Below are 22,370 nucleotides of genomic sequence, written 5' to 3'. Positions count from 1 at the left end.
CAGGCCAGGCAAGTTACTGAAGGGAAAGTGGCTGGCCCAGATGGCTTTACCCTTGCTGCTGGGCCGTGCGTGTTGCTGCTTGCCCTGCATTGTAAGGCAGGACGGAACCAGGCCGGCTGGCTCTGTTCATTGAAACAGCCTCAAGGGGACCTGCCTCCTAAGATGGATGTTCATCTTTATCTCCTACAGCTTTGTGGGAGCTGGGAGGGGCATGCTTTACTTGCATGGGCCTAGCCCTGCTTTGAAAAACTACGTTTTTCTGTATCTAATATGTAGTGAAGCTTTCTTCAGTTAACCCTCTCTCATGGGTGTTGTAGAACCAGAGGGGCTTAATAGCTGACCTCTTAACCCAGCAGGGATGGGAGGGCTGAAAACACTTGGCAGCTTGGATTCCCTAGGGGCTGTGGTTTAGTTCTTGAAGCCAAATATGAATGTCAACAGCATTAGATGAAAGTTACCATGTGTATGGAAGCAAGGAGAAGGCGGCAGGGCAGACAGCACCATGGGCTGGGGAAGCCTGAGAACTAGCTATGTTTAACTGGTAGCCACTAGAAAGAACATGTGAGTGAGTAAAATAAAAATTTGTGGAATCCGTGTGGTTTTAAACTGTTTCTTGCTCAATCTGGGTAAAACCGTGGCTGACTGATTTCCATGTACCCTGAGAGGCTTTCTAAGTAGGCAGTAATACATCAAGAAGGTACATTTGTCACTGAGCTGCTGAATGTAAGTAAGTTTCCTGGTAGCTGAAGTTTATCCCTTTAAGCATCACAACTTCTGTTTTAATGATGGTAGATGAAAAACTTTCCAAAATGTGTCATGCACATTCTAGTCCTCTTTAATAGAGGGTGTGCCAGCTTGTTGAGCATTTTAATGACTTGGGGTGGTGATTATGACCAGCGGTCTATTGCAGCTCTGGTGTGGCTAAGCCTCGGCACGCTTTGTCTCTGTACTAAACAGCCCTAGAAAATGGTTCTTCCAGTTTGCTTTCATCTGCTATGTTCTCACTGCATTCTCCCTTCCTCTAAAGCAGGGGTCTCAAACTTGCGGCCCACGGGCCGCATGCGGCCCGCCGAACAATTTTGTGCGGCCCGCAGACTAATCCACAAAGTTCAAAATATTTTGGATAAAATTAAGTAAGCCTAGGGGCCTACTTGTATTTTTCATTTCTCTAGCATCCTAGCTAGATATTAGCTTAGTTAACAGCAGTTGTGATGCGAACTACAGTTTCTGGTCGTTTTGTGACACTGAGTAAACTGCATGTATGATTGTGCTTGTTGTACTGATTTTTTTTTTTTGTTTTCAACTGCAGTGAGAAAAGTGTTGCGTAACAGTTGCCTTTTGTAGACCTAGTGCGGCCAGCCGAATGGCTGTGATCTTGCTCTGCGGCCCACATGCTGAGTTGAGTTTGAGACCCCTGCTCTAAAGGCACCCTATTCCTGCCTGCTGTCAGCCAGGCTCTTGAGGCTTGTGTAATTTGGAGTCCTGGGTTCCAGATGGGGCCTTTCTCTTCACTCACTTCAGGCCTCTGGGCCAGCTCTGTTCCCTTTCCAGGTCTGTCTGTCTTCTCTTAAAATTAAGGAGTTGGGCCTGACCAGGAGGTGTGGCAGTGGATAGAGCATCAGACTGGGATATGGAGGACCCAGGTTTGAGACCCTGAGGTCGCCAGCTTGAGCACGGGCTCATCTGGTTTGAGCAAAGCTCATCAGCTTGAGCTCAAGGTCGCTTGCTTGAGCAAAGGGTCACTCAGTCTGCTGTAGCCCCCTGGTCAAGGCACATACGAGAAATCAATCAATGAACAACTAAGGAACCTCAACAAAGAATTGATGTTTCTCATCTCTCTCCCTTCCTGTCTGTTTGTCCCTCTCTCTGACTCTCCCTGTCTCTGCCAAAAAAAAAAATTAAGGAGTTGGGCTGGTTAGTTTCTGAAGTTTCCTTTTGCTTTAATGTCACTGTGGATTTCAGGGTGTAGTGAGGGCCCTGCAGAAAGGTGTCTGGGAGCCCTTTAGCTTTCCTGTACCCCCTTTGCTCCTCCGAGATCTGGGAAACATTGGACATTTGTATTGGGGTGAAGATCAAGCCTTGCAGCTGCCCTTGGGGCCTTTTGGAATTATTCTTATCTTACAGGTAGAGACATTAAAGCTCAGAAAGGGACTCCACATGCCCAAGGGCACACAGCTTTAAGGGGAGCAGGCACTGGAAGTGGGAGATCCAGACTCCACATCTGACACTCCTTGTACATACTTTCAGAGCCCCGCCCCCCCCATTGGTGCTGGCTTCCTGGACTTTAGGGAGCTGGAGGAAGGCCTTGCATTTCCTTACTCTTCCCTGCCCCTTACCTGGGACCATCAAATTGTGTCTGTCCTCATGTCTCATGTTCTCAGCTCCATTTGGAAGCTCTGGGAGATAGACCCAGACGGAAGACCAGGTAGCCCCAGGAAGAGGGGAGGCAGGGAGAGAGGCCTGAGGCAGCGACTGAGGGAATTATCAGCGAAGGGCACTTCATGGCACAAATGATGCCCCACAGGATCATTCTGCTAGTCTGAGCCTCTTGAGAATGGTAGAAGGGATCGTGGCCTTTAAGGTTCTGTCCACTCCTGAGAGTCACCATCTTGGGAACCACTGAGTCCTTTTTCTGTTGCATTTTCTTTATCAGAGCAGAGAAGTGTGGGGAGGTGCTGGGATAAGTCATAGGGGAAATGGCCACATTGGGAGACCCCGCCTTAAACAACTAGAACTTACTCATGGTTCCTAGCCCCTGGTCCCAGTTCCGGGATGTGCTGCCCACTGGGAGCCTCACTGCATGTCTGTTTTCTGCTCTAGTTGTTGGGTGTGGAACCTAAAATTAGGCCTTCTCGCTTAGATATGTGCTTCTCTCTGGTGAAGGAAGACCCCACTTCTGGAGCCTCTGGGCCAGTGGTGCCAAGCCCACTAAGTAGCCCACTAATTTTGGGCAGTTGTAGAGCCAAGCTTTGACTTTCCAGCTTCCTAGTTAAGTGCTCCCTGGAGAGTTGCTTGGGAGATAAAAGATGTATGGAAGGGCTATAGCTTCTCGAATTTCTTCACTTACAGAACCTGAGAATTGCAAAGACCATCAGAAACTATTAGACTATTTACCTTCTTTTTAAAAAATGTAGTGGAAAAAGAGGTTCAGAAAGTGGGGTAGGGAGTGGGGTAGAGCTTGTTCCAACTTAAACAGAACTTAGTGGGCCAGAATTTTAGCCCAGGTGTCCTCAACACCCAGCCTTTCCATTGCATTATCAGAGCATTCCTGGTCCAGTTCCATTGTTCTCTTGAGGTTGAGAGTAGATGAGGAGGGCAAGAAGCCGCTTCTTGAGTAGCATGGCCGCATAGCTTGTTCTGTTTGGGAGAACAATCCAGAAATGAAAAGAAGATACATCAGAAAACCTGCTGTGCTACAGACCCTGTGCAAAGTCCTGGCATCCTCAGCACCGTCTGAGTCAGGTTTTTCTGGTTTGGATCAAAATCAGCCAGCCCCCTGTAGTTTCCACCAGCGGGATCTGTGACCCACGGCTGGTGGCAGGGAAAGATCTGGGACAGCTTGTGAAGCATTTGCTGTAACCAGGCAAGTTGCTGGTTTGCTGGCAGCTGTAAGGGAGCACAGTAGACTGGAGCTGTCCATCGTTTCCTGAGTACCTTCCCAGTTCCTGGTTTTGTTTCCTGAGTACCTTCCCAGTTCCTGGTTCCTGGCTGGGCCTAGTAGAAAAGAGACAAATGTGCCCAGGCCTCGTCCTTGGGGAGTTCCAGTGTAGGGATTATGTGGAAGGGTTTCATAACTCTTCCTGTTTAATCATGTTTAACATGGGCAGAGATGGACAGGAGGATATAGGCATCAGGGTGGGGGATGTTGGCAGGCATCTTGGTCCGTCTACACCAATTGTTCTCCAGTGTGGGGATCCCCACAACCGTAATGGCATGGTTTGTTATTTAAAACTATAGGCCCTGGCCAATTGGCTCAGCAGTAGAGCATTGGCTGGCATGTGAAAGTCCTGGGTTTGATTACTGGTCAGCGCACACAGGAGAAGCGACCATCCTCCATCTCTCTCTCTCTCTCTCTCTCTCTCTCCCCCCCCCCTTCCTCTCCTGCAACCATGGCTCAAATGGTTCGAGCAAAGTTGCCCCAGGGCACTGAGATGGCTCCATGGTCTTGCCTTAGGCACTAAAATAGCTAGGGTGCCAAGCAACGGAGCAGCGGCCCAAACAGGCAGAGTAACGCCTAGTAGGAGGCTTACTGGGTGAATTCCAGTTGGGGTGCATGCAGCAGTCTGTCTCTGCCTCCTGCCTCTCACTTGATTAAAAAAATATATATATATACATAAACATAATATATATACATACACTTGAACATAGTCACTGTCTGAAGCAAGACCCTCATATTTTTAAAAGCCTTTATTTTCAACAATTTTAGATTTACAGAAAAGTTACAAAAATAGTACAGAGTTGCCACATTTCCCTTACTTGACTTCTCATGTTAACATCTTTCATAACCACAGCTTTCAGAAGCAGAGAATTACCACTGGTACAGTACTATTAGCTAAACCAGTTTTCAACCACTGTTCTCATTCTGTCCTAGGATGCTGTGGGATCCCACTTTGCATCCAGTTGTCAGTTCTCCTTCTACCATTCTTGGTCTTTTTTCATCTTCTGTAACCCTGCCCTTTTTGTAGGTAGTCGAATGTCCCTTAATTTAGGTTCGTCAAATGTTTTCTCACGATTTGTAATGAGGTTATTCAGTCTTGGCAGGAACCGCAAAAATGGTGTTGTGTCCTCAGAACATTATTTCTTGGGACTCCTGCTACTAATCGGTCATATTACTGGTGATGTTGGTCTTGATCACTTGTTAGAGTGGCTTCTGCCAGATTTTCCTTCTGTAGCTACCATAGAGCTCTCCTTTTGATGAAGCTAGTGAGCTCAAAATTCTTTGTCTTTAGAGTCTCTGGATTTCCCAGGAAAACATATTTTGACAGTTAAAGCTTCTTTGTAAAAATAAGAGACCTCATATCCAAGCAGCCCCTGCCTGCCATTTCTTCCTGTCAAACATCTGGCCTGACTTTGATTTTTTAAAATTGATTAATTGATTTCAGAGAGAGAGAGACAGAAATATTGATCTGTTCCTGTGTATGCCTTGTGTATGTCAGTTTGATCCCCCATCAAACTGACAACATCTACACATCAGGACAATATTCTAACCAACTGAGCTATCTGGCCAGGGCTGGAGATTGATTCTTGTCACTTGATTTTTTCAGGGGAAGTGATGGTAGATCGAGCCCTGGGCTTAATATCTTTTTTTTTTTTTTTTTGTATTTTTCCGAAGCTGGAAACGGGGAGGCAGTCAGACAGACTCCCGCATGTGCCCGACCAGGATCCACCCGGCACGCCCACCAGGGGGCGATGCTCTGCCCATCCAGGTCGTCACTCTGTTGCAGCCAGAGCCAGTCTTAGTGCCTGAGGCAGAGGCCATGGAGCCATCCCCAGCGCCCGGGCCATCTTTGCTCCAATGGAGCCTTGGCTGCAGGAGGGGAAGAGAGAGACAGAGAGGAAGGAGAGGGGGAGGGGTGGAGAAGCAAATGGGCACTTCTCCTGTGTGCCCTGGCCAGGAATCGAACCCCGGACTTCTGCACGCCAGGCCAACGCTCTACCACTGAGCAAACCAGCCAGGGCCAATATCTTTAGAGCGTTAGATGTTCTGGGTTCGATTCTTGCTCAGGGCACACAAGAGAGGCAACCATCTACTTCTCCACCTCTCCCCTCCTCTCTCTCTCTCTTTCTCTTTTCCTCTCTTACAATCATGGCTTGAATGGTTTGAGCAAGTTGGCCTTGGGTGCTGATGGCTCCATAGCCTCCACCTCAGGCACTAAAAAAATGTCTGTTTCTGAGCAATGGAGCAACAACCCAACGCCCTGGATGGGTGGAGCATCACCCGGTAGGGGGCTTGCTGGGTGGATCCTGGTGGGGGGGCATGCAGGAGTTTGTCTCTCTATCTCCCCTTCTCTTACTTAAAAAAAAAAAATTTAAAGAAACTAAATTCAGTGGGTTGACATTGGTCCAATCCGAAGCTGGATTTCAGGTAAACATCTCTATAGCATTTGAACTGTTGATTGTGTGGTGTGTCCATCACCCTAAGTCAAATCATTTTCCTTCACCATATATTTGTTCCTCTTAACTCCCCTCCCCCTAGCCCCCTCTGTCTGGTAACCACTTCACTTTTGTCTATGTCCACGAGTCACAGTTTTATGTCCCACCTATGTGTGAAATCATATGGTTCTGAACTTTTTATTTTTATTTTTTTGTCTTTCTGATTTATACTAAATGATTATTTCACTTAGTATAACGTTCTCAGGGTCCATCCATGTTGTTGTAAATGTCACTATGTCATTTTTTCTTATGGCTGAGTAGTATTCCATTGTATATATGTACCACATCTTCTTTTTTTTTTTTTCATTCCTCCGAAGCTGGAAACGGGGAGGCAGCCAGACAGACTCCCGCATGCGCCCGACCGGGATCCACCTGGCACGCCCACCAGGGGGCGACGCTCTGCCCCTTCCGGGGCGTCGCTCTGCCGCGTCCAGAGCCACTCCAACGCCTGAGGCAGAGGCCACAGAGCCATCCCCAGCGCCCGGGCCATCTCCGCTCCAATGGAGCCTCGCTGCGGGAGGGGAAGAGAGAGACAGAGAGGAAGGAGTGGGGGAGGGGTGGAGACGCAAATGGGCGCCTCTCCTGTGTGCCCGGGCCGGGAATCAACCCGGGACTCCTGCACGCCAGGCCAATGCTCCACCGCTGAGCCAACCGGCCAGGGCCTGTACCACATCTTCTTAACCAGTCCTCTATCCAGGGACACTTTGGTTGTCTCAATGTCTTGGCCACTGTGAATAATGCTGCAGTGAACATGGGGTTGCACATGTCTTTACATATCAATATTTTCAAGTTTTTTGGGGTATATACTGGGTCTTATGGTAGCTCTATTCTTAATTGTTTTGAGGAACTGCCACACTCTCTTCCATAGTGGCTGTACCAGTTTACATTCCCACCAGCAGTGAATGAGGGTTCCTTTTCCTCCACAACCTCTCTAATACTTGTTATTACCTGTCTTGTTGATAATAGCCAGTATAACAGGTGTGATGTGTTATCTTGTAGTTGTGATTTGCATTTCTCTGATAGCTAGCAAAGATGAACATCTTTTCATGTATCTGTTTTTTGTATGTCTTCATCAGAGAAGTGTCTGCTCTTCAGGTCCTGTCCCCATTTTTTAATTGGATTGTTTGCTTTAACATTTTTAAGCATTCAAATTCTGTAGTTAGTTGGGGTCTGAGAGTGGTGAAATTCAGATCTCTGTGCTCCTCTTTCCAGATACTCTTCATCAGGAGCTTTAATTTAAAAAAAGAAAAAGCAGAAGCCATTCCACAAAAGCAGCTCTGGGAAGTGAAACTATGGCGGGACCTCAACAGCACCAGTGTGTCCCTAACATGGTGTTTCTCCGGCTCCCATTTCTACTAAGTAGGCTCTGCACACTAAGCTTTGCTTTCTCTTCTCCCCAAGTGCCTCCATCCCCAGCGGTTCTGTGAGCAGCCCTGGGAGCGTCCCTGCCACTGTGCCCGTGCAGATGCCGAAGCCCAGCAGGGTCCAGCAAGCCCTTGCAGGTAGGCACACTGCTGTTGGGCTCTGGGGTCCAGAACAGACTGTGTCTGGCAGGACTTGGGGAGTGTGGGGGGAGATTGTGGGGTGAGGGTCTTGTTATTCTCTGTGTTCTCATGAAAACCCACAGGGGCTCCTTTGGGGGCAGTGCTTCTTGTCGGTGATGATGTACCCTTGGTAAGTGAGCTTGGGGTAGCTACCCCTCCTCTCTCAGGGTATGGCCGCCCTGGTATGGACCTTCCCCATCTTTTAAATGTTCACATCATCTTGAATTATATATGGTTCAGGAGTCACTTTTCTATCCTGAAATGCATTAGGAATTTCCCTGAAGGAGCCCTCTGGAAGAGTCCCAGAATTATTTTGGCTGGAGTGACATTATGAATAAGTGGCTTTTGTGTCCAGCTAGCTTTTTTGTTAACCATACATCTTGGAACTGTTTTTTAAGATCTCCTTACAGGTATTAGAAAGGCACTGAAAGTTATTTTTTAACTTGCAAGAAATATAAAGGGTTCTAGAAAGGTGGACTGAGTGTAGTAAACCTCCTTCATTTAAAGGTTAGAGCAGGGGAATAAGATAAGCAGAGTGCATGTGTTAGGTGAGTCGCTGTGGTAACACAGGGAATTGGAGGAGGCAGTCTTGGAGGCAGGGAGACCCTTGTGGGGCCTGACTTCATGCCTCAGGTAAGCCGCCAAGGCCTGACTAGGGCCATGGCAGTGGGATGGGAGGTGAGAACTTCTGACTTGGTGATGGGCCTGGTTGTGAGAGAGAAGGGCTGGCACGAGGCCTGGTGGGCAGTTGCTGATGGCAGTGATTTACTTTGTGTTTATATTGATTCTCTTCATCCCAGTCACAGCCCTGAGGTGGAAACTTTTATTTCCATTTTACACTTGAAAAAACTGAGGCACAGAGAATTGCAAAACTTTCCCAGATCAGCCAGCCTGTCCTTGGAGAGCTGGAATGCAGCCCCAAGCATTCTGTCCTCAGAATGTAGCCTCTTAGCTGTTACACAGCGCTGCTCCTGAGTCTGCTGGGACATTGGGACGGGTGGGGGCAATGGCTGTGTATAGCCACATGGAACTGGTCTGCAGGCAGGGGGAGTTGAGACGTGCAGCTCAAACGAGCAGTCTGGGATGCACTGGGGTGAACTCTGCCCCCCATGGGAGTGCATGAGCTTACAGAGACCATGGGTGGAACACTGAGAAGAAGAGTCCTTGAAGGAAATGGATGGCCAGTCGGGGAGGTGACAGAAGATGGAAGAGTGGAACTGGGAAAGCCCCATGTGGAGACACTGCCCTGCAGGCCCTCTGGCACCTGCTTCAGCTGCTCAGCCATTAACCTTCTGCTGGGGCAGAGAGAACAGTGAGAAGTGGTGACTAGAAAGTTCCTGCCCAGTGTAGGTCTTGTGGCATCAGATGCTGTTCATGAGTCAGAGGTGTGTGTGTGTGCATGTGCACGCATGCGTGTGGTGGTGGTGGTGGTGGTGGTGGTTCTGTTGGAGAAAGGTTGTGGGTGAACAGGCGTGCTCTACACATGCCACAGTTCCATTCCACTCTGTAATCACTAGGGCTTTAACACACATGTTATGATAACCTCTAGAAATGGTCTGGGGATTGAGTAGCTCTTGCTCTTTTTCTTCTGCTCTTCAGGCTGAGAGCACTCTCTCCAGACTAGGTCCCAGATTGTTCTCTATCGTGTCCAGTATTTTCGCCATAATATCTTTGCTGCCTACCCTGAATGCAAGGCTCTGACTTATACCTATTGGTGGGACTTTTGTCTAGGGTGCCAGGGCACAAGGATCCCAAGCGGGGCCCTAAGAAGCAAGGTCTGGAGAGAGTTCTCTCAGCCCGGGCTGTGTTGATGGGTTTGGGAATATGATTTGAGCATGGCTACAGTGATGTGAGCACTTGGACGCAGGGTTTAGCAGGTAGGTTTACAAACAGGTGGCCATGCTGTTGGACGGTGTACCCCTCTGCACTGGTGGGGGAGGTCTACAGAGGATCCACCTCCAGGTCCGGCCAGGAGTGCCTCACGTGACAGCTTCAGTGACTGAGACCTGGCCCGACCTCTCTTTGGAGGAAGGGGAGGTGGGAGGGGCCCCTGATGCTCAGGCTCGGTTCCCACCCTATGAAGGAGGAGTATCTGCATTTTTTGCTGCTGCAAACTGCCAAGACCAGTCAGTCAGGGAGGAGTGGTGCTGGGCTTGAACTCTGCTTGGCAAGGCCAGAGCTGGAGAAGGATAAGCTTGGATCTGAGCCCTGGTCACTGGACGAAAGGCCGACCCTTGGTGTCAAAAAGGGGATGTTCACGCATCTGCCCATTTACAAGAACGGTAATCTCTGGGGCTCTAACAGATCAGATGAGCAGAGAAAAAGCCGTGGCTGTCTGAGATGTTACAGTTATTAGGTGATGTTAGGACTTCGGGAGGCTGTCCTGAGTCCTTGCCATTGGGGAAGATGTGAAGGTCCACTCTTGGTGTCCCCTGGCCATACTGTTCATTGGGCACTGCTTCTGTGAAGTGTTTGGTATGGGGTGATTTTCAGACTTTCTCATAAGGTAAACTTATGCAGGCTTCTAAGTGGAAACCTGTGTGTGTGACTTGAATTCAGGGAATGGGTCCTGCATGGAAAGGGCAGGAGTGTTTGTCATGTTGGCCTCTTAGGGGCTTGCGACGGTGGCTCCAGGGGTGAGTTTATTCCCCAAAAGACAGATACTGTGCCCCTTCTATGACCCAGCCCTGCCCGAGGTGCTCAGTGTGGTGGTAGGCAGTGGTAAAAAGATGAATGAGTCCCCACAGGTGGTAAGAACATTAAGCAGAGTAAAGGAGACAGAGCTGGAGGGGGCCGTGGCCTTTTAAAATGGGGTGGTTAGGAAAGGACGGCCTGCTGCAGTGACACTTGAGGAGAGGTCTGGTTGAAGTGAGGGAGCTAACTGATGTTGGGGGAAGAGCTCATGATCAATATAAAGGCCTAAGGTTCTAAGGAATTGTTCCTGGTCTTTCCATCTGTTGGCCCCCTGTGTCTGCTTGTCATTCAGTCTGCCTGACATTTAGTTCCCAAGGGAATCCACATTTGAGCCCACGCACAAACCTTTGGACACTGGTGGCATAGCATTATGTGATGAGCAGGCTCCCAGGGTTCAACCTTGGCCTTCTGGGGTCTCCTGCTTAGTGGCCACTGCAACATACCCTGCCTGCCTCAGCTGTGCCACCTAGGCTGCTGGCTAGCACCTGCTTCTGTCCCTGACTGGCACATTTGCCACATCGAGAGAACGTTGTTCTTCTGGTAGATACAACAGTGGCCGGCCTGATGGGTCCCAAGGCCAGGTGTCCCCTTCCCCTCTGAATTGCCTCTAAAGTGGACAGCTCTGTCTGCCTGGCCTGGGTGGGCGAATGAGGCCCAGGAGGGCCAGGATTGTCACTTCCTACCTAGACTGTCCACAGTGCCCAGCCCCCTAGCTAGATTCTTAGTGCCTGGAATGCCGCACTCAGGGAAGTACCCGAGGAGAAGCCCAGAGTTCCCTTCCCCTTGGGAGGAGGTGCTTTGAGCCAGACAGGGGACAGGAGGGATTGTGGAGGTGGTGCCGTGGATAGCAGGGTAGGCTAAAAGGGTGGCAGCAGTAGGGACTCCTATAAGAGGACATGCTGTGTTCCAGGAAGTGTCGGGTCCTTGAGCACAAAGGGAGCAGTGTGGGGTGAGGGTCAGTTAGGACGTGGATTGCTAGGCTACGGAACGAGACCTCCCTCTGCAGGCATCAGGAAGTATGACAAGAGTGGACAGTCCGCCTCAGCTGGGCTGCCTGCTACAGCTCCCTCCCCCTTCTGGCCATGCCTATCACGCATGCCCACCCAGGGCAGAGGGGCTATTTAAACTTCTGCTGAAGGTTCCAGAGAAGGAAGCCATGGCCTGTGACTTCTGCTGGGGTGGCATTCTGCCCTGTGTCATCTTGAATCAAATGGCCTCACCCACTGCATACAATGGGTGCAAGCTAATCAGTTGCTTGTATAGATGCCTGTGGAACTTGGGACCAGGGCTCCAGTGAGCCAGGTATCTCACTGGTTCCTTGCCTGGATCTTAGCCCTGCCAGCCTGGGTAGGCCCGGGCAGCCTCGAGCCTCCAGAATCCCCAGGGAGACCAGTAGGTCCTGATGGCCATTCACAGTGCCACCTGGACTCAGCTGGGGTTTGTGGACGTCACATGCCAAATGATGACTCCTAATATTTCTCCCTTCTGCATGTCTGATCTCACACCCCGTGTAGGCATGACGAGTGTTCTGATGTCAGCCATCGGACTCCCTGTGTGTCTTAGCCGCGCACCCCAGCCTGCCAGCCCTCCCGCCTCCTGTCTGGCCTCTAAAAGTCACAGCTCAGTTAAGAGATTGAGGAAAATGTCCATGAAAGGTAGTTTCTGCTCACAAATACTCTGGCCTCTGCTTAGCCGCCTCTGAGTCTTGCTGCCTCTGACTCTCCTGCATCAGTTGCTCTTCTCTGACTCCCACGGCCCCTCTCTGCTTCCCTCACCTGCCGGCCATGGGCTTTGTGCCCTCCTCCCTGCCCTCAGCAGCAGAGGCAGCCCCTTGGGAATCTCCTTTTGCCTGCAGTCCCAGAGTTTAGGTCCTGTATCCCTAGCACAGTTGGAGTGCGAGTGGCCTATTTTTGAGTACTCTTGACTGTGTAGACACAGGTGTGGGGTGAGGCCTGATTCGGGATGAGGGACAACTCTGTCCTTTTCACTGGGGCTGGTGTGTGTCTCAGGAAAAGCCCCCAGCACTGTCTGAAGGTTTCATGAGTTTTAATAAGACTTGCGTGGAGGGGCCTGTGGATAGTAAGTTTTTGTTTTTTTTTGTTTGGTTTTGTTTTTGTATTTTTCCGAAGTTAGAAGCAGGAGGCAGTCAGATAGACTCCCGCATGTGCCCGACCAGGATCCACCCGGCATGCCCACCAGGGGGCGATGCTCTGCTCTGCCCATCTGGGGCATTGCTCTATTGCAGCTGGAGCCATGAGGCACAGGCTATGGAGCCATCCTCAGTGCCCGGGCCAACATTGCTCCAGTGGAGCCTTGGCTGCAGGAGGGAAAGAGAGATAGAGAAGAAGAAGAGGGGGAAGGGTGGAGAAGCAGATGGGCGCTTCTCCTGTGTGCCCTGGCCGGGAATTGATCCTGGGACTTCCTGGTAGTAAATTCTTAACCTGTCACTTCTAAAGCCAGTTGTAGCTGTAGCTACATCCTGGGGCCAGAGAAGCACAGACTGCTAAAGGCCCAATGACACTCAGGATGGTGCGGTGAGCAGGGAGCACAGCCCTGTCTCGACTGGTCCTGGGTTTTTGTCTTGACTCAGGCACTCACTAGCTTTGTGATCTTACACAGGTGCCTCCTCCAGTCATGATCCAGTGCCTCATACTTAGCAGATTGGCTGAGGGAGGAATAGAAAGTACATACATGAAGCACTTGGCACATAGGAAGGGTGACTCACTGGATCCTGTCCACTGCCTGCCGAACCTCACGGGGTAGATGTAAGGCCCGGGGAGTGGGCAGGGCTTTATCTACCCTGCCCTGCCCTGTTCTTACCCTCGCCCCCAGTGATTGGAGCAGGCTCCTAGATCCTGACCCCCTTCCAGTTCTTACTCTGCTTCGGAGGTGGAGACAAGTCTGTGGGCAGGGGCCGGCCACAGCTCCCTGAAGCCCTCGGGCTTGCCTTGAAGGAACACAGGCTCTCGGCAAACCTGGCCTCGGGCTCATGTGACCCTTCCATAGGGTTGGCAGTCACCTGGCTGGCCCCCTTGGGAAAGTGTGGCTCATGAAAGTTACCTTCAGTTCTGAAAGCTGCCTGGGGCCAGGGTGGGTGGTGGGAGAAGGGATGCGAGCTGGGCCTCACCAGAGCTCGGCCTGTGGCTAGTCCCGGAGGATGGGGTCTGAAGCTAATCTGGAGACTGACCTGTAGCCACCAGGCTTTTCTAAGAGGTTCATCCCCCAAATCTGAACAGAGTTCCTAATACCAGGACTGCCACCCGTGCTGATGGTCATTGTGCTTTTACCTGGCTTTGTCACCATAGTGGCCAGAGTCAGGTCCTAGAGGTGTGTCTGTGGTTGTATGTGGGTGTGTATGGGGTAATGGGTATTTGTTTGTAAGGGTGGGGGGTGGCGTGTTTAGAGTGTGGTATTTTTTTGCCTGTAGCTACCTTTCAGGTAATAGCAGCTCATGCATTTATAGCTATCAGCTTTGCTGGGTATTAGGTCTCCACTTTTCAGACGATGTAACTGAGACTCAAAGGTAACATGATTTGGTCATAGCACAGGAGCCAGAATCAAACCTCACATGGCCTGGCCCCAGCCTCTCTGTTCCCCTCATAACTGTCACTCTAGAGGGAGCTCAGCTTTTGAAACACAGTTTTGTCTTTGCAGCCGTAGTTTGATGGTCATGAGCTTGGGTTCAAACCAGAGCCCCTTGATCTCGGAGGCTAGGAGCTCCCCAGTGACCTTGAGGCAGGATGAAGAGCCCAAGAGGGCTGTTCCCAGGTTACCCCGGTCTCCCTGGCCCTTCCATTCTGCTCTCTCACAGGCTTGCTACCACTCTCTGATTCTGCTGCTGCCTCTGTCTGGACAGCCAGCCACTGTACGGGGGCCCCTCCTGCTAGCTGGAGGAGTTCCTTGTCCTGGATGAGGCCTGTTGGTGCAGGTCCAGTGTTGATGTAGGCGCAGGGCCCCTCCCAGCTTCCTGCACACGTACACCGAGGAGTAGGAGGTTTAGAGAGGAGCGGGAAGCCAGGGTGCTCTTCCTGCTGCATATCCTGGCTGCTTTCCAGAGCTGCTCCTATTAGGAACAGAGTAGGTGTGTCACTTAAGACTCCACAGTCCAGGGACAGGCTTAAGAAGACTTTGCGATGTGTTGTGACAGTGTCAGTGTGGCTGTCGTCTGCTGTCTGTGTGTACACAGACGCCTGTACATGGGGTAGGCACCTGCTACACATTCAACTCAAAAAACTGACTTCCGTACCAAAACCTTCTCACAAGGGTAATGAAAGTGGAGTGAAATTTCACTGCCAAAATGTGCTCCAGAGCAGTTTGTTCTAGAAACAATTTGATTCTTCTGCATGTACTCCAAGGAGCCTGGGTCCAGTTTCCTGACTGAATGTGCACAGGGACCTGAGGGCTGTGACCAGCTGCTGTCTCTGCCCCTCTTCCTCTGCCTCCAGGGCTTCTTGGGCTGGGCCTCACGGGTGGGCCTGGACAGGGCTCGTCCAGCAGCGTGTTCTGCACCTGGCTCCCGGTCCCTTCTTGCATGCTGACCTTCCTGTCTCAGCCACTCTAACATTCCTCCTGGCAGCTTGGACCTCTTCCTTGTCCTCCTCTCTCTCTGGTTTCAGCATCTCCAGTCAGACTCCTTGAGACACCGCTGATGTTCTCCTCTCTTCTAGGAGGGACTCCAAAGCCAGAGCCAGAGCAGGTGCTAAGAAACTACACTGAAGAGCTGAAAACAGCCCCCGATGAGGTAGGTGTCACAGGCACCATGCTGCTTTTAGCATTGTTTGGAAATGATGGACAGCTCTAGACAAGAAGGATGCCAACTTGGTCTCTGCTGGAAAGAGATCTATGGATGCTGGCACCATGCTCTGGGCACTTGGGTTTAATCGCCCAGCCAGGCCTTATCAAGATGAGGCAGCTTTTGCTTTTGAAACTTGGATTCAGTCTTAGCTTTGCCAAAAACAAGTGTGAGCCTGCGCAAAGCTCTTGTCTTGCACAGGCCTCTGTGTAGCACTGTGCCATCCTGGGGGCCAGGAGTCCTGGCGAGCCAGCCCCACTCCCCAAGAGGGCTGACACTGGTGTGGATGGGAAGTGGCCTTGTCCAGATAGCAGTGCTGCCCTTCTGGCTGGTGGGAGAGCAGGTCAGGGTTCCTGTCATTAACAGGGCCTGTCAGACCCCCGTAACAGCTTCAGTAGACCTGAACCTCTCTGCTGAGCTACGTTTTGCAGTCTGCAAGTGCCCCCTTTCATTGATTGAATGGAGAGTCCTGGAGTATCTGGAGGAGGCGGGCTAAATGTCAGTCCTTCCAGTACAGACCAAGGACTCTTCATTGGCCTGTTTTCCCTGCAAGTCAAGTATGTGAGAAACATTTGGTTGGTAAAGGTTTAGACAGAAGCCTGAAAGGCCTCCTTGTGTCTCCCACCCTCCCTCCAGCCCTCTCAGCTCCCACTTCAGATCACTCAGGCTGTCTCTCTTGGCCCTTGTGCTCGTCAGCATAACTGGGCTGCTTTGCCCCCAGCCTCCCCCTCTCTAAACTGCTCTCCATACAGGCAGCACACAGCTGTGCTCATGGTAGTACACCCCTGCTCTAAACCCCTCAGTGGGGCCCTGATGTATAAAACCCCAAGTGCTGAGCGCGATCAGAAGCTTCCAGGGTCTGGTCCTCTCCCCTGGTGCCTCATCTCCTAACCCTGTTCACATGCCAGCGGCAGTTGCTACTGCCCCTCTGAAACTATATGCTGGTTCATGCTCAGCTCATTCTCTCCCCTCTATCTGGAACGTCTGTTCCTGTGCTTGTCCACCTGACAAGTTTCCTTTTCCCTTGTAAACACAGCTTGGAGGGCCTCTCCTGTTTTTTCTCTCTGGCTGTTCCTGCTTCTGTGTTAGCCTCTGCTTCTGTTACTGCACTGGCCCCCTGGGCTCGGTGCTGCCTGACATCCCTCTTGCCCTGGTAAGCCCCTGAGAGCACAGATCCCAGTGACTCATCTGTGTTCTCAGCCTCTGGAACAAATGACTGTTGAATTGACTTTGTAACTCTGGCATTTCTGCATATGAAGGTCTTTTCCTACAAGTCTTGCTTCTTTGGGTGCAGGTCTCTCTTGGTGAGCGTTCCTGTGTTTGGTCCCCCTCCAGGACTGCATCATCTGTATGGAGAAACTGTCCATGGTGTCTGGGTACAGTGATGTGACCAACAGCAAGGCCATCGGGCCAGCATCTGTGGGCCGCCTCACCAAGTGTAGCCATGCCTTCCACCTGCTCTGCCTGCTGGCCATGTACTGCAATGGGAACAAGGTGCCTCCATGCTGACCCAGGGTGGGAGCCAGGGATGATCTGTTCTGGTCACGCTGCACCTGAGCAGGTGACGGTGGCTGCCCTGGGAAGGACCAGGAGAGTGCTCAGAGGCAGCCCCTGCCCTGCAGCAGGATGTGGTATGGACCTTGGGGGCTGGGAGTGGCAGGGGGCGCCTGGCTGTGCTTCCTTCAGTGGAGTTTAGCCAGAACGGACAGAGGTTGGGAGGATGAAGAGAAGTGAGGCCCGTGGCAGACCCTCAGGCTGGGCTTGGCCTTCCTCTGCAGTACCCCTGTGTGTCCTGGTCCAGCTAGGGTGCTGGCACAACAGCTGATCAGTCACAGGGTTTTCCTGTCTGATTTGCAATGTGATTAGACTATGGGGACTTCTGCTCATAAACCTGATTTTTCTACCTGATGACAGTCTCCTGGTATTTTCTCCCCTTTAATGAAAACTACATAGCGAGTTTCTGGTACAAAATTGACCTTTCTAAGGAAGCTGTTGGAATCAAGTTTCTGTGCAAGGAGGCTGCCTGGGAGTTGGGCCATTTGCCCAGAACCCAGTGTCTGACTGCTGCCAACCTGTCCCCCTGCGGACCTCTTTCCCATCTAGATGGCGGGTGGCTGGCTGTGCCTAGGTGCTTTCTCAGGGCCTCGAGCTCAGTGTGTGGCGTTCTTTCTTGTCTCAGGATGGAAGTTTACAGTGTCCTTCCTGCAAAACCATCTATGGAGAGAAAACTGGGACACAACCCCGGGGGAAGATGGAAGTGTTCACCTTCCAGGTGTCCCTCCCTGGCCATGAGGACTGTGGGACAATACTCATAGTTTACAACATTCCTCATGGCATTCAGGTAAGGGGGCACTGGCACAGAGGAGCCTGCTTGGATCTTTCTGGAATCAGTCCCTCTCCCAACAGTCTGCGCCCTGGTCACTGTGAGAATGTCCAGGTTGTCAAGCGTAGGCTTCCAGGAACCAGAAGGAGCTAATGCGAGGAGTTAGAGCAATCTCTTAGGACCATGCAAGCAAAGAGATGGCCCTTAGCCCTTTCCTGAGATAGGAAAGGCTTCCTGGAGGTGGAGACAGCTGGATTTGTACTAGGCAGAAGGCCAAGGGTACAAGCAGGAAGAACACTTGTGTAGAGCGGCAGGAACCCTCTTGGGGGCACAGGACAGAGCCAGGAGGTGACAGCATTAAGGACTGATGGAGAGACCGGCTCAGTGGCCAGATCATGCCTGGCTTGGGAGCGGCGGGGCTGGGTCTGGATGTCGGGAACAAGACAGGAATCCTAGAAGAAGGTCCTAGGGTCCCAGTGGAGACCCAGACAGGAGCACTGGCCCCTTAGGCCTCCTTTCTTGGGCCATGGTTGATCTCAGAGACTGGGGCAGTTTGGAGGAGGTACAGCGCCGTGAGGACCAGGAGCCTGATGGGGCCTGTCTGCCAAAGATGGAGCATTGCCTCTATTTTGTTTAATCATGTGCTCTTCCCTGACTTCCTTCTACTTTTTCTCCTTGGCTCGGAGTGAAATTTTAAAACATTCTAGACAGGGTTGGCACCATAGGACCGGAGGGGAACCTGGAGCTGTACATGGTGCGTCACTGTGTGGCAGAGGGCAGGAGGACGGGCTAGCTGCTGATCCAGCTCCCACTCCTCAGACCACGGCCAGTCTCAGGGTTCCGCTCCAGCCATTTGTGGAGAGTGGAGGGGCCTATGTGCTGGAGCGAAGGCAGGCAGACCTATCCAGTCCAGAGAGCCCAGTGCCTGAGGATTGCTGAAGAAGTAGGAGCCTCTGTCACAGCCTTTGAGGGGTGCTGGTCTCATCAGGGAAATAGAGAAAGTTAGCAGGAGGGTCTGATGATACCAAGTGGAGTAGCACACATTCAGGAAAGGCAGCCATGTTCATGTTGGGTCTTAGGCAAGATTTGAGAGAGAGAGCAATATATTTATTTGGTTACTTGAGTTCAGGAATAGACCTGGCCAGGAGGGCAAAGGGGCAAGGCTGGGCCTCCATGTCCTGTGCAACTGTGGAGCCGGTGAGCACCTTTTAGACGCAGGTGTCCCCAAACTACGGCCCGCGGGCCGCAATACGGCCCCCTGAGGCCATTTATCCAGCCCCCACTGCACTTCTGGAAGGGGCACCTCTTTCACTGGTGGTCAGTGAGAGGACCACTGTATTTGGCAGCCCTCCAATGGTCTGAGGGACAGTGAACTGGCCCCCTGTGTAAAATGTTTGGAGACCCCTGTTTTAGAGCATCCCTACTCCCATGTCTGTTCCTCCTACAGGGCCCTGAGCACCCCAACCCCGGAAAGCCATTCACCGCCAGAGGGTTTCCCCGCCAGTGCTACCTTCCGGACAATGCCCAGGGCCGCAAGGTAAGGGCCCCACCACCACCCTTGGGAAGGGGCCACCCTGCTGGCAGGCCTGTGCCCAATTGCTGGTTCCAGTGCAAGGTCACTCCTTCCAGGAAACCCGCATAGGTTGGACATCCTTGAGGTGCCAGGAGTGCTAGGTGAGATGATCTGGACTTACTGGGGCTCGAGTAAGGAGGAGAGGCCGTCTTCTAGCAGCCTGATGGGCCAGGTTAAGTCTGCACTGAGACCTGAATTGGGACTTTGCTTGCTCGTGGGAGAGCATTCTAGGCAGACCTAGTAGCTAATGCAACAACTTTGAGATGGAAACGGGCTTGGGAGGTGTCAAGAGCCTCAAGGAGGACCAAGGGGGTGAGGAGGGGTGAGGTAAATGAGGAGGAGTGGGGCTGAGTTCCTCCAGGCCAGCTGTGGGGAAGTGGGCTTTATTCTGAGCACAGTGTGAGGTGAGGGCATGGCAGAAGAGGAAAAGCTACAGACTTTAGGTTGGAGAAAGCTCCCTCTGGTGCTAAGAGAGGACGGACTCCGGGTGGCCAAGCATGGAGAGCAGCAGGGAGGCCTGGATCCGGATAGGAGGGACAGAGGGGAGTTCGTCCAAGATGTACTTGGAAGTAGGGAGTAATCCGGTGTTTAGGGGCTGAGCAGATGGCAGTACTGTCTTGGGTGGGCGGGCTGGCCATCAGGTGGGCCAAGACTTGAGTCACGGAGGTGCCCAGTGTGAGGTCCCATTGGACTATCAGATAAGCAGTTGGCATTCCAGGGGCTTAGGGCTAAAGTTAGAGGCTGGGGACTATGGATGACATCACTTAGGTGGCAGTGGGATGGAATGGAGAGGAGACAGGGCCAGGGGTTCTACCAGTGGTTAATGGTACAAGGGCCTAGCACATGGCCCTTCAGAACCCACCGCTGACACTGGTGGATGGCTGATGCTGCTGTCCTCATCCTTACCGTTGGGGCAAGTTAGGGGGGAGGGCAGTGGACACTCCCACCCTATTGCCTGGCCACCCCTGCCCCAGGACGGAAAAACTTGTGAGGAGACAGGCCAGTGCTTGTGCACCCTTCCTTCCTCCCTTATTTTCTCTTCCTTCTCTTCTCTCCTCCTGGGGCAGGTCCTAGAGCTGCTGAAGGTGGCCTGGAAGAGGCGACTTATCTTCACAGTGGGCACATCCAGCACCACGGGCGAGACTGACACGGTAGTGTGGAATGAGATCCACCACAAGACAGAGATGGACCGCAACGTGACGGGCCATGGCTACCCCGACCCCAACTACCTGCAGAACGTGCTGGCTGAGCTGGCTGCCCAGGGGGTGACTGAGGACTGCCTCGAGCAGCAGTGACCCACCAGCCTGGCAGCCAGCCACCGTCCCCACTGTGGCTAGGCTGCCCCTGGGATGGGCAGGCAGGAACGTGCCTTTCCTTGGAGGCTAAAATGTTTGTTGGGGGTTTGGGCATTTTCCACCAAAGCTGGGGCTTCTCCTGTTTGCCTTTCCTTCCTCTTCCCCTCCAGGCCTGGATCTGCATGGGAATCAGGCAAGCCTGGGGAGTTGTACTTGTGGGGGCTTAAGATGCAGCTACCTCAGTGCTGGGGGCCTGGCACGAAGTGAGGAGAGACCACCCCACCCCCAGCCAGGGGCAGGCATGGGTCTGGGTTAGCTTCTCATACCTCAGATGTTCTGTTTGCAATAAATGCCCAATAGCCAAAGTCAGCAGGTCCTGGTGTATTTGTCAGTGGAGTGTGTGTGTGTGTGTGTGTGTGTGTGTGTGTGTAAGAGAGAGATGAAGGCCGACACACATGTCCTGTTGTATTAGAGCAGGAAGGGGCCTAAAGGCTGCCCATTCAACTCCCATTTCTTGAGTGAAGAAACTGAGGCTGCGGTGAGGGCTGGAGAGCCCATGGCACCAACTTGTGCTGCTTCCCCACCCCACTCCAGTTCTCCTTGCACTGTGGCGTGCAGAGCCATCATCCCTTTATCTGCCCGGGTTCTGGGGAACGCTCCTCACAGGAGGCAAGTGCTGCAGTCTCCGTTTTACCGATGGGGAAACAGGTTCAAGGGTGTAGAGAGCCAGAGCTGGCATCCAGGCCAGGACTGGTCTGAGACCATCCTCAAAGTTCTAATTCTTCTGGACCCCCTCAGAAAGAGGATTAAACACTCCCAGACTGGTCTGGCCCAGGGAGTGCTCGTGGCCTGGGACTAGAGGGACTCACAGGGCCACATTTTGAATGGGCCACAGACACTTTGCTTTGCGGCCCCTTTCTCTAAAAGGAAAAATGTTAAATTTTGTTTTACAATGTTTTGGTATAAAGATGATTATGTTAGAGCATTTTTATTTCATCTAGAAGTTCATTATTTTCCTTCTAATTTTAAAAGAAATTAAGACTGGGCTCCTAAAAGTATTGTGGGCCCTGGGCACTGCTCGCTGAGCCTCATGTAGGAGCTGGTCCTGGGGAGGGTGGGGAGCTGGCTGGACCCCCACCCTGTTTGGTTCCACTGTGAGACCTGCTTCGCTGGCTCACAGGGCACAGGAGGTGTAAGGGTGTTGAGGGCCGCTGCCCTCTTGACTCCCAGGTTACAGTATAATGAGACTCAGAATGGGAGGAAAGCTTTGCAAATCTTCCTGGAAGGGTCTAGTATACAGACTGTATGAGGAGCTCAACAATAAAAAGACACCCAATTATTTTTAAAAAGCAAAGGGCTTTCTCCAGAGATGATGTACAGATAGCTGACAGGTACAGGAGGAATGCTCAACATTGCCAGGGAAACGCAAATCAAAACCACAAAGTGATAACCACTTCATACCCATGAGGGTGGTTATTGGAAGACAAAGAAAAAAGGAAAATAGCAAGCAAGTGCTGATGAGGATGTGGAGAAATTGGAGCCCTTATCTGATGCTGGCAGGGATGTGAAAAGCAGGGGTTCAAAGAAACGGTTGGGCAGTTCCTCAGAAAGTGGTAACCATGTGACTAAGCAATGCCACTCCTAGATTCATACACAAGAGCTGAAAACACGTCCACACCAAAGCAGGAATGTTCACAGCAACGTTATTCATAATAGCCCAAAAGTGGGGAAAACCCCAAATAGTCATCAGCAGATGGATGAATGAATAAACAAAATGTTGTCTCTTCAGACAGTGGAACGTCATTCAACCATAAAAAAGAAATACTGACATATTCCAACATGGGTGGGTCTTGAAAACGTTATGCCAAGTGAAAGAAGCCAGACAAAAGGCTACAGACTGGTTCCATTTAGGTGAAGGGTCCAGAATAGGCAAATCTGTGAAAACAAGGTAGAAGATTAGCTGTTCCCAGGGATGGAGGGAATGGGGAGTGACTAT

General features: G+C 51.6%; 1 protein-coding gene across 5 annotated transcripts in view; it reads left to right on the top strand.

Moving 5' to 3' along the window:
- DTX2 (deltex E3 ubiquitin ligase 2) overlaps positions 1-20,739 on the top strand; it is a 44,037-nt gene extending 23,298 nt beyond the window's left edge. For 4 of the 5 annotated variants that reach the window (XM_066382333.1, XM_066382335.1, XM_066382331.1 and 1 more), the window contains 7 exons: positions 7,555-7,655; positions 11,906-12,046; positions 15,059-15,132; positions 16,519-16,677; positions 17,363-17,524; positions 18,954-19,043; positions 20,147-20,739. In XM_066382333.1, the coding sequence (XP_066238430.1) occupies positions 7,555-7,655; positions 11,906-12,046; positions 15,059-15,132; positions 16,519-16,677; positions 17,363-17,524; positions 18,954-19,043; positions 20,147-20,374 (955 nt within the window). In that variant the 3' untranslated portion in view covers positions 20,375-20,739. The remainder of the gene's footprint in view (positions 1-7,554; positions 7,656-11,905; positions 12,047-15,058; positions 15,133-16,518; positions 16,678-17,362; positions 17,525-18,953; positions 19,044-20,146) is intronic. The other variant, XM_066382332.1, reaches the window with a different exon arrangement.
- Positions 20,740-22,370: the final 1,631 nt, after the last annotated feature.

This window comes from Saccopteryx leptura, chromosome 4 (genome assembly GCF_036850995.1).
Source record: "Saccopteryx leptura isolate mSacLep1 chromosome 4, mSacLep1_pri_phased_curated, whole genome shotgun sequence".
NCBI classification, from domain to species: Eukaryota; Metazoa; Chordata; class Mammalia; order Chiroptera; family Emballonuridae; genus Saccopteryx; species Saccopteryx leptura.
Note: the sequence above shows the minus strand (reverse complement) of the source record. Positions and strands in the feature narration are given on the sequence as shown.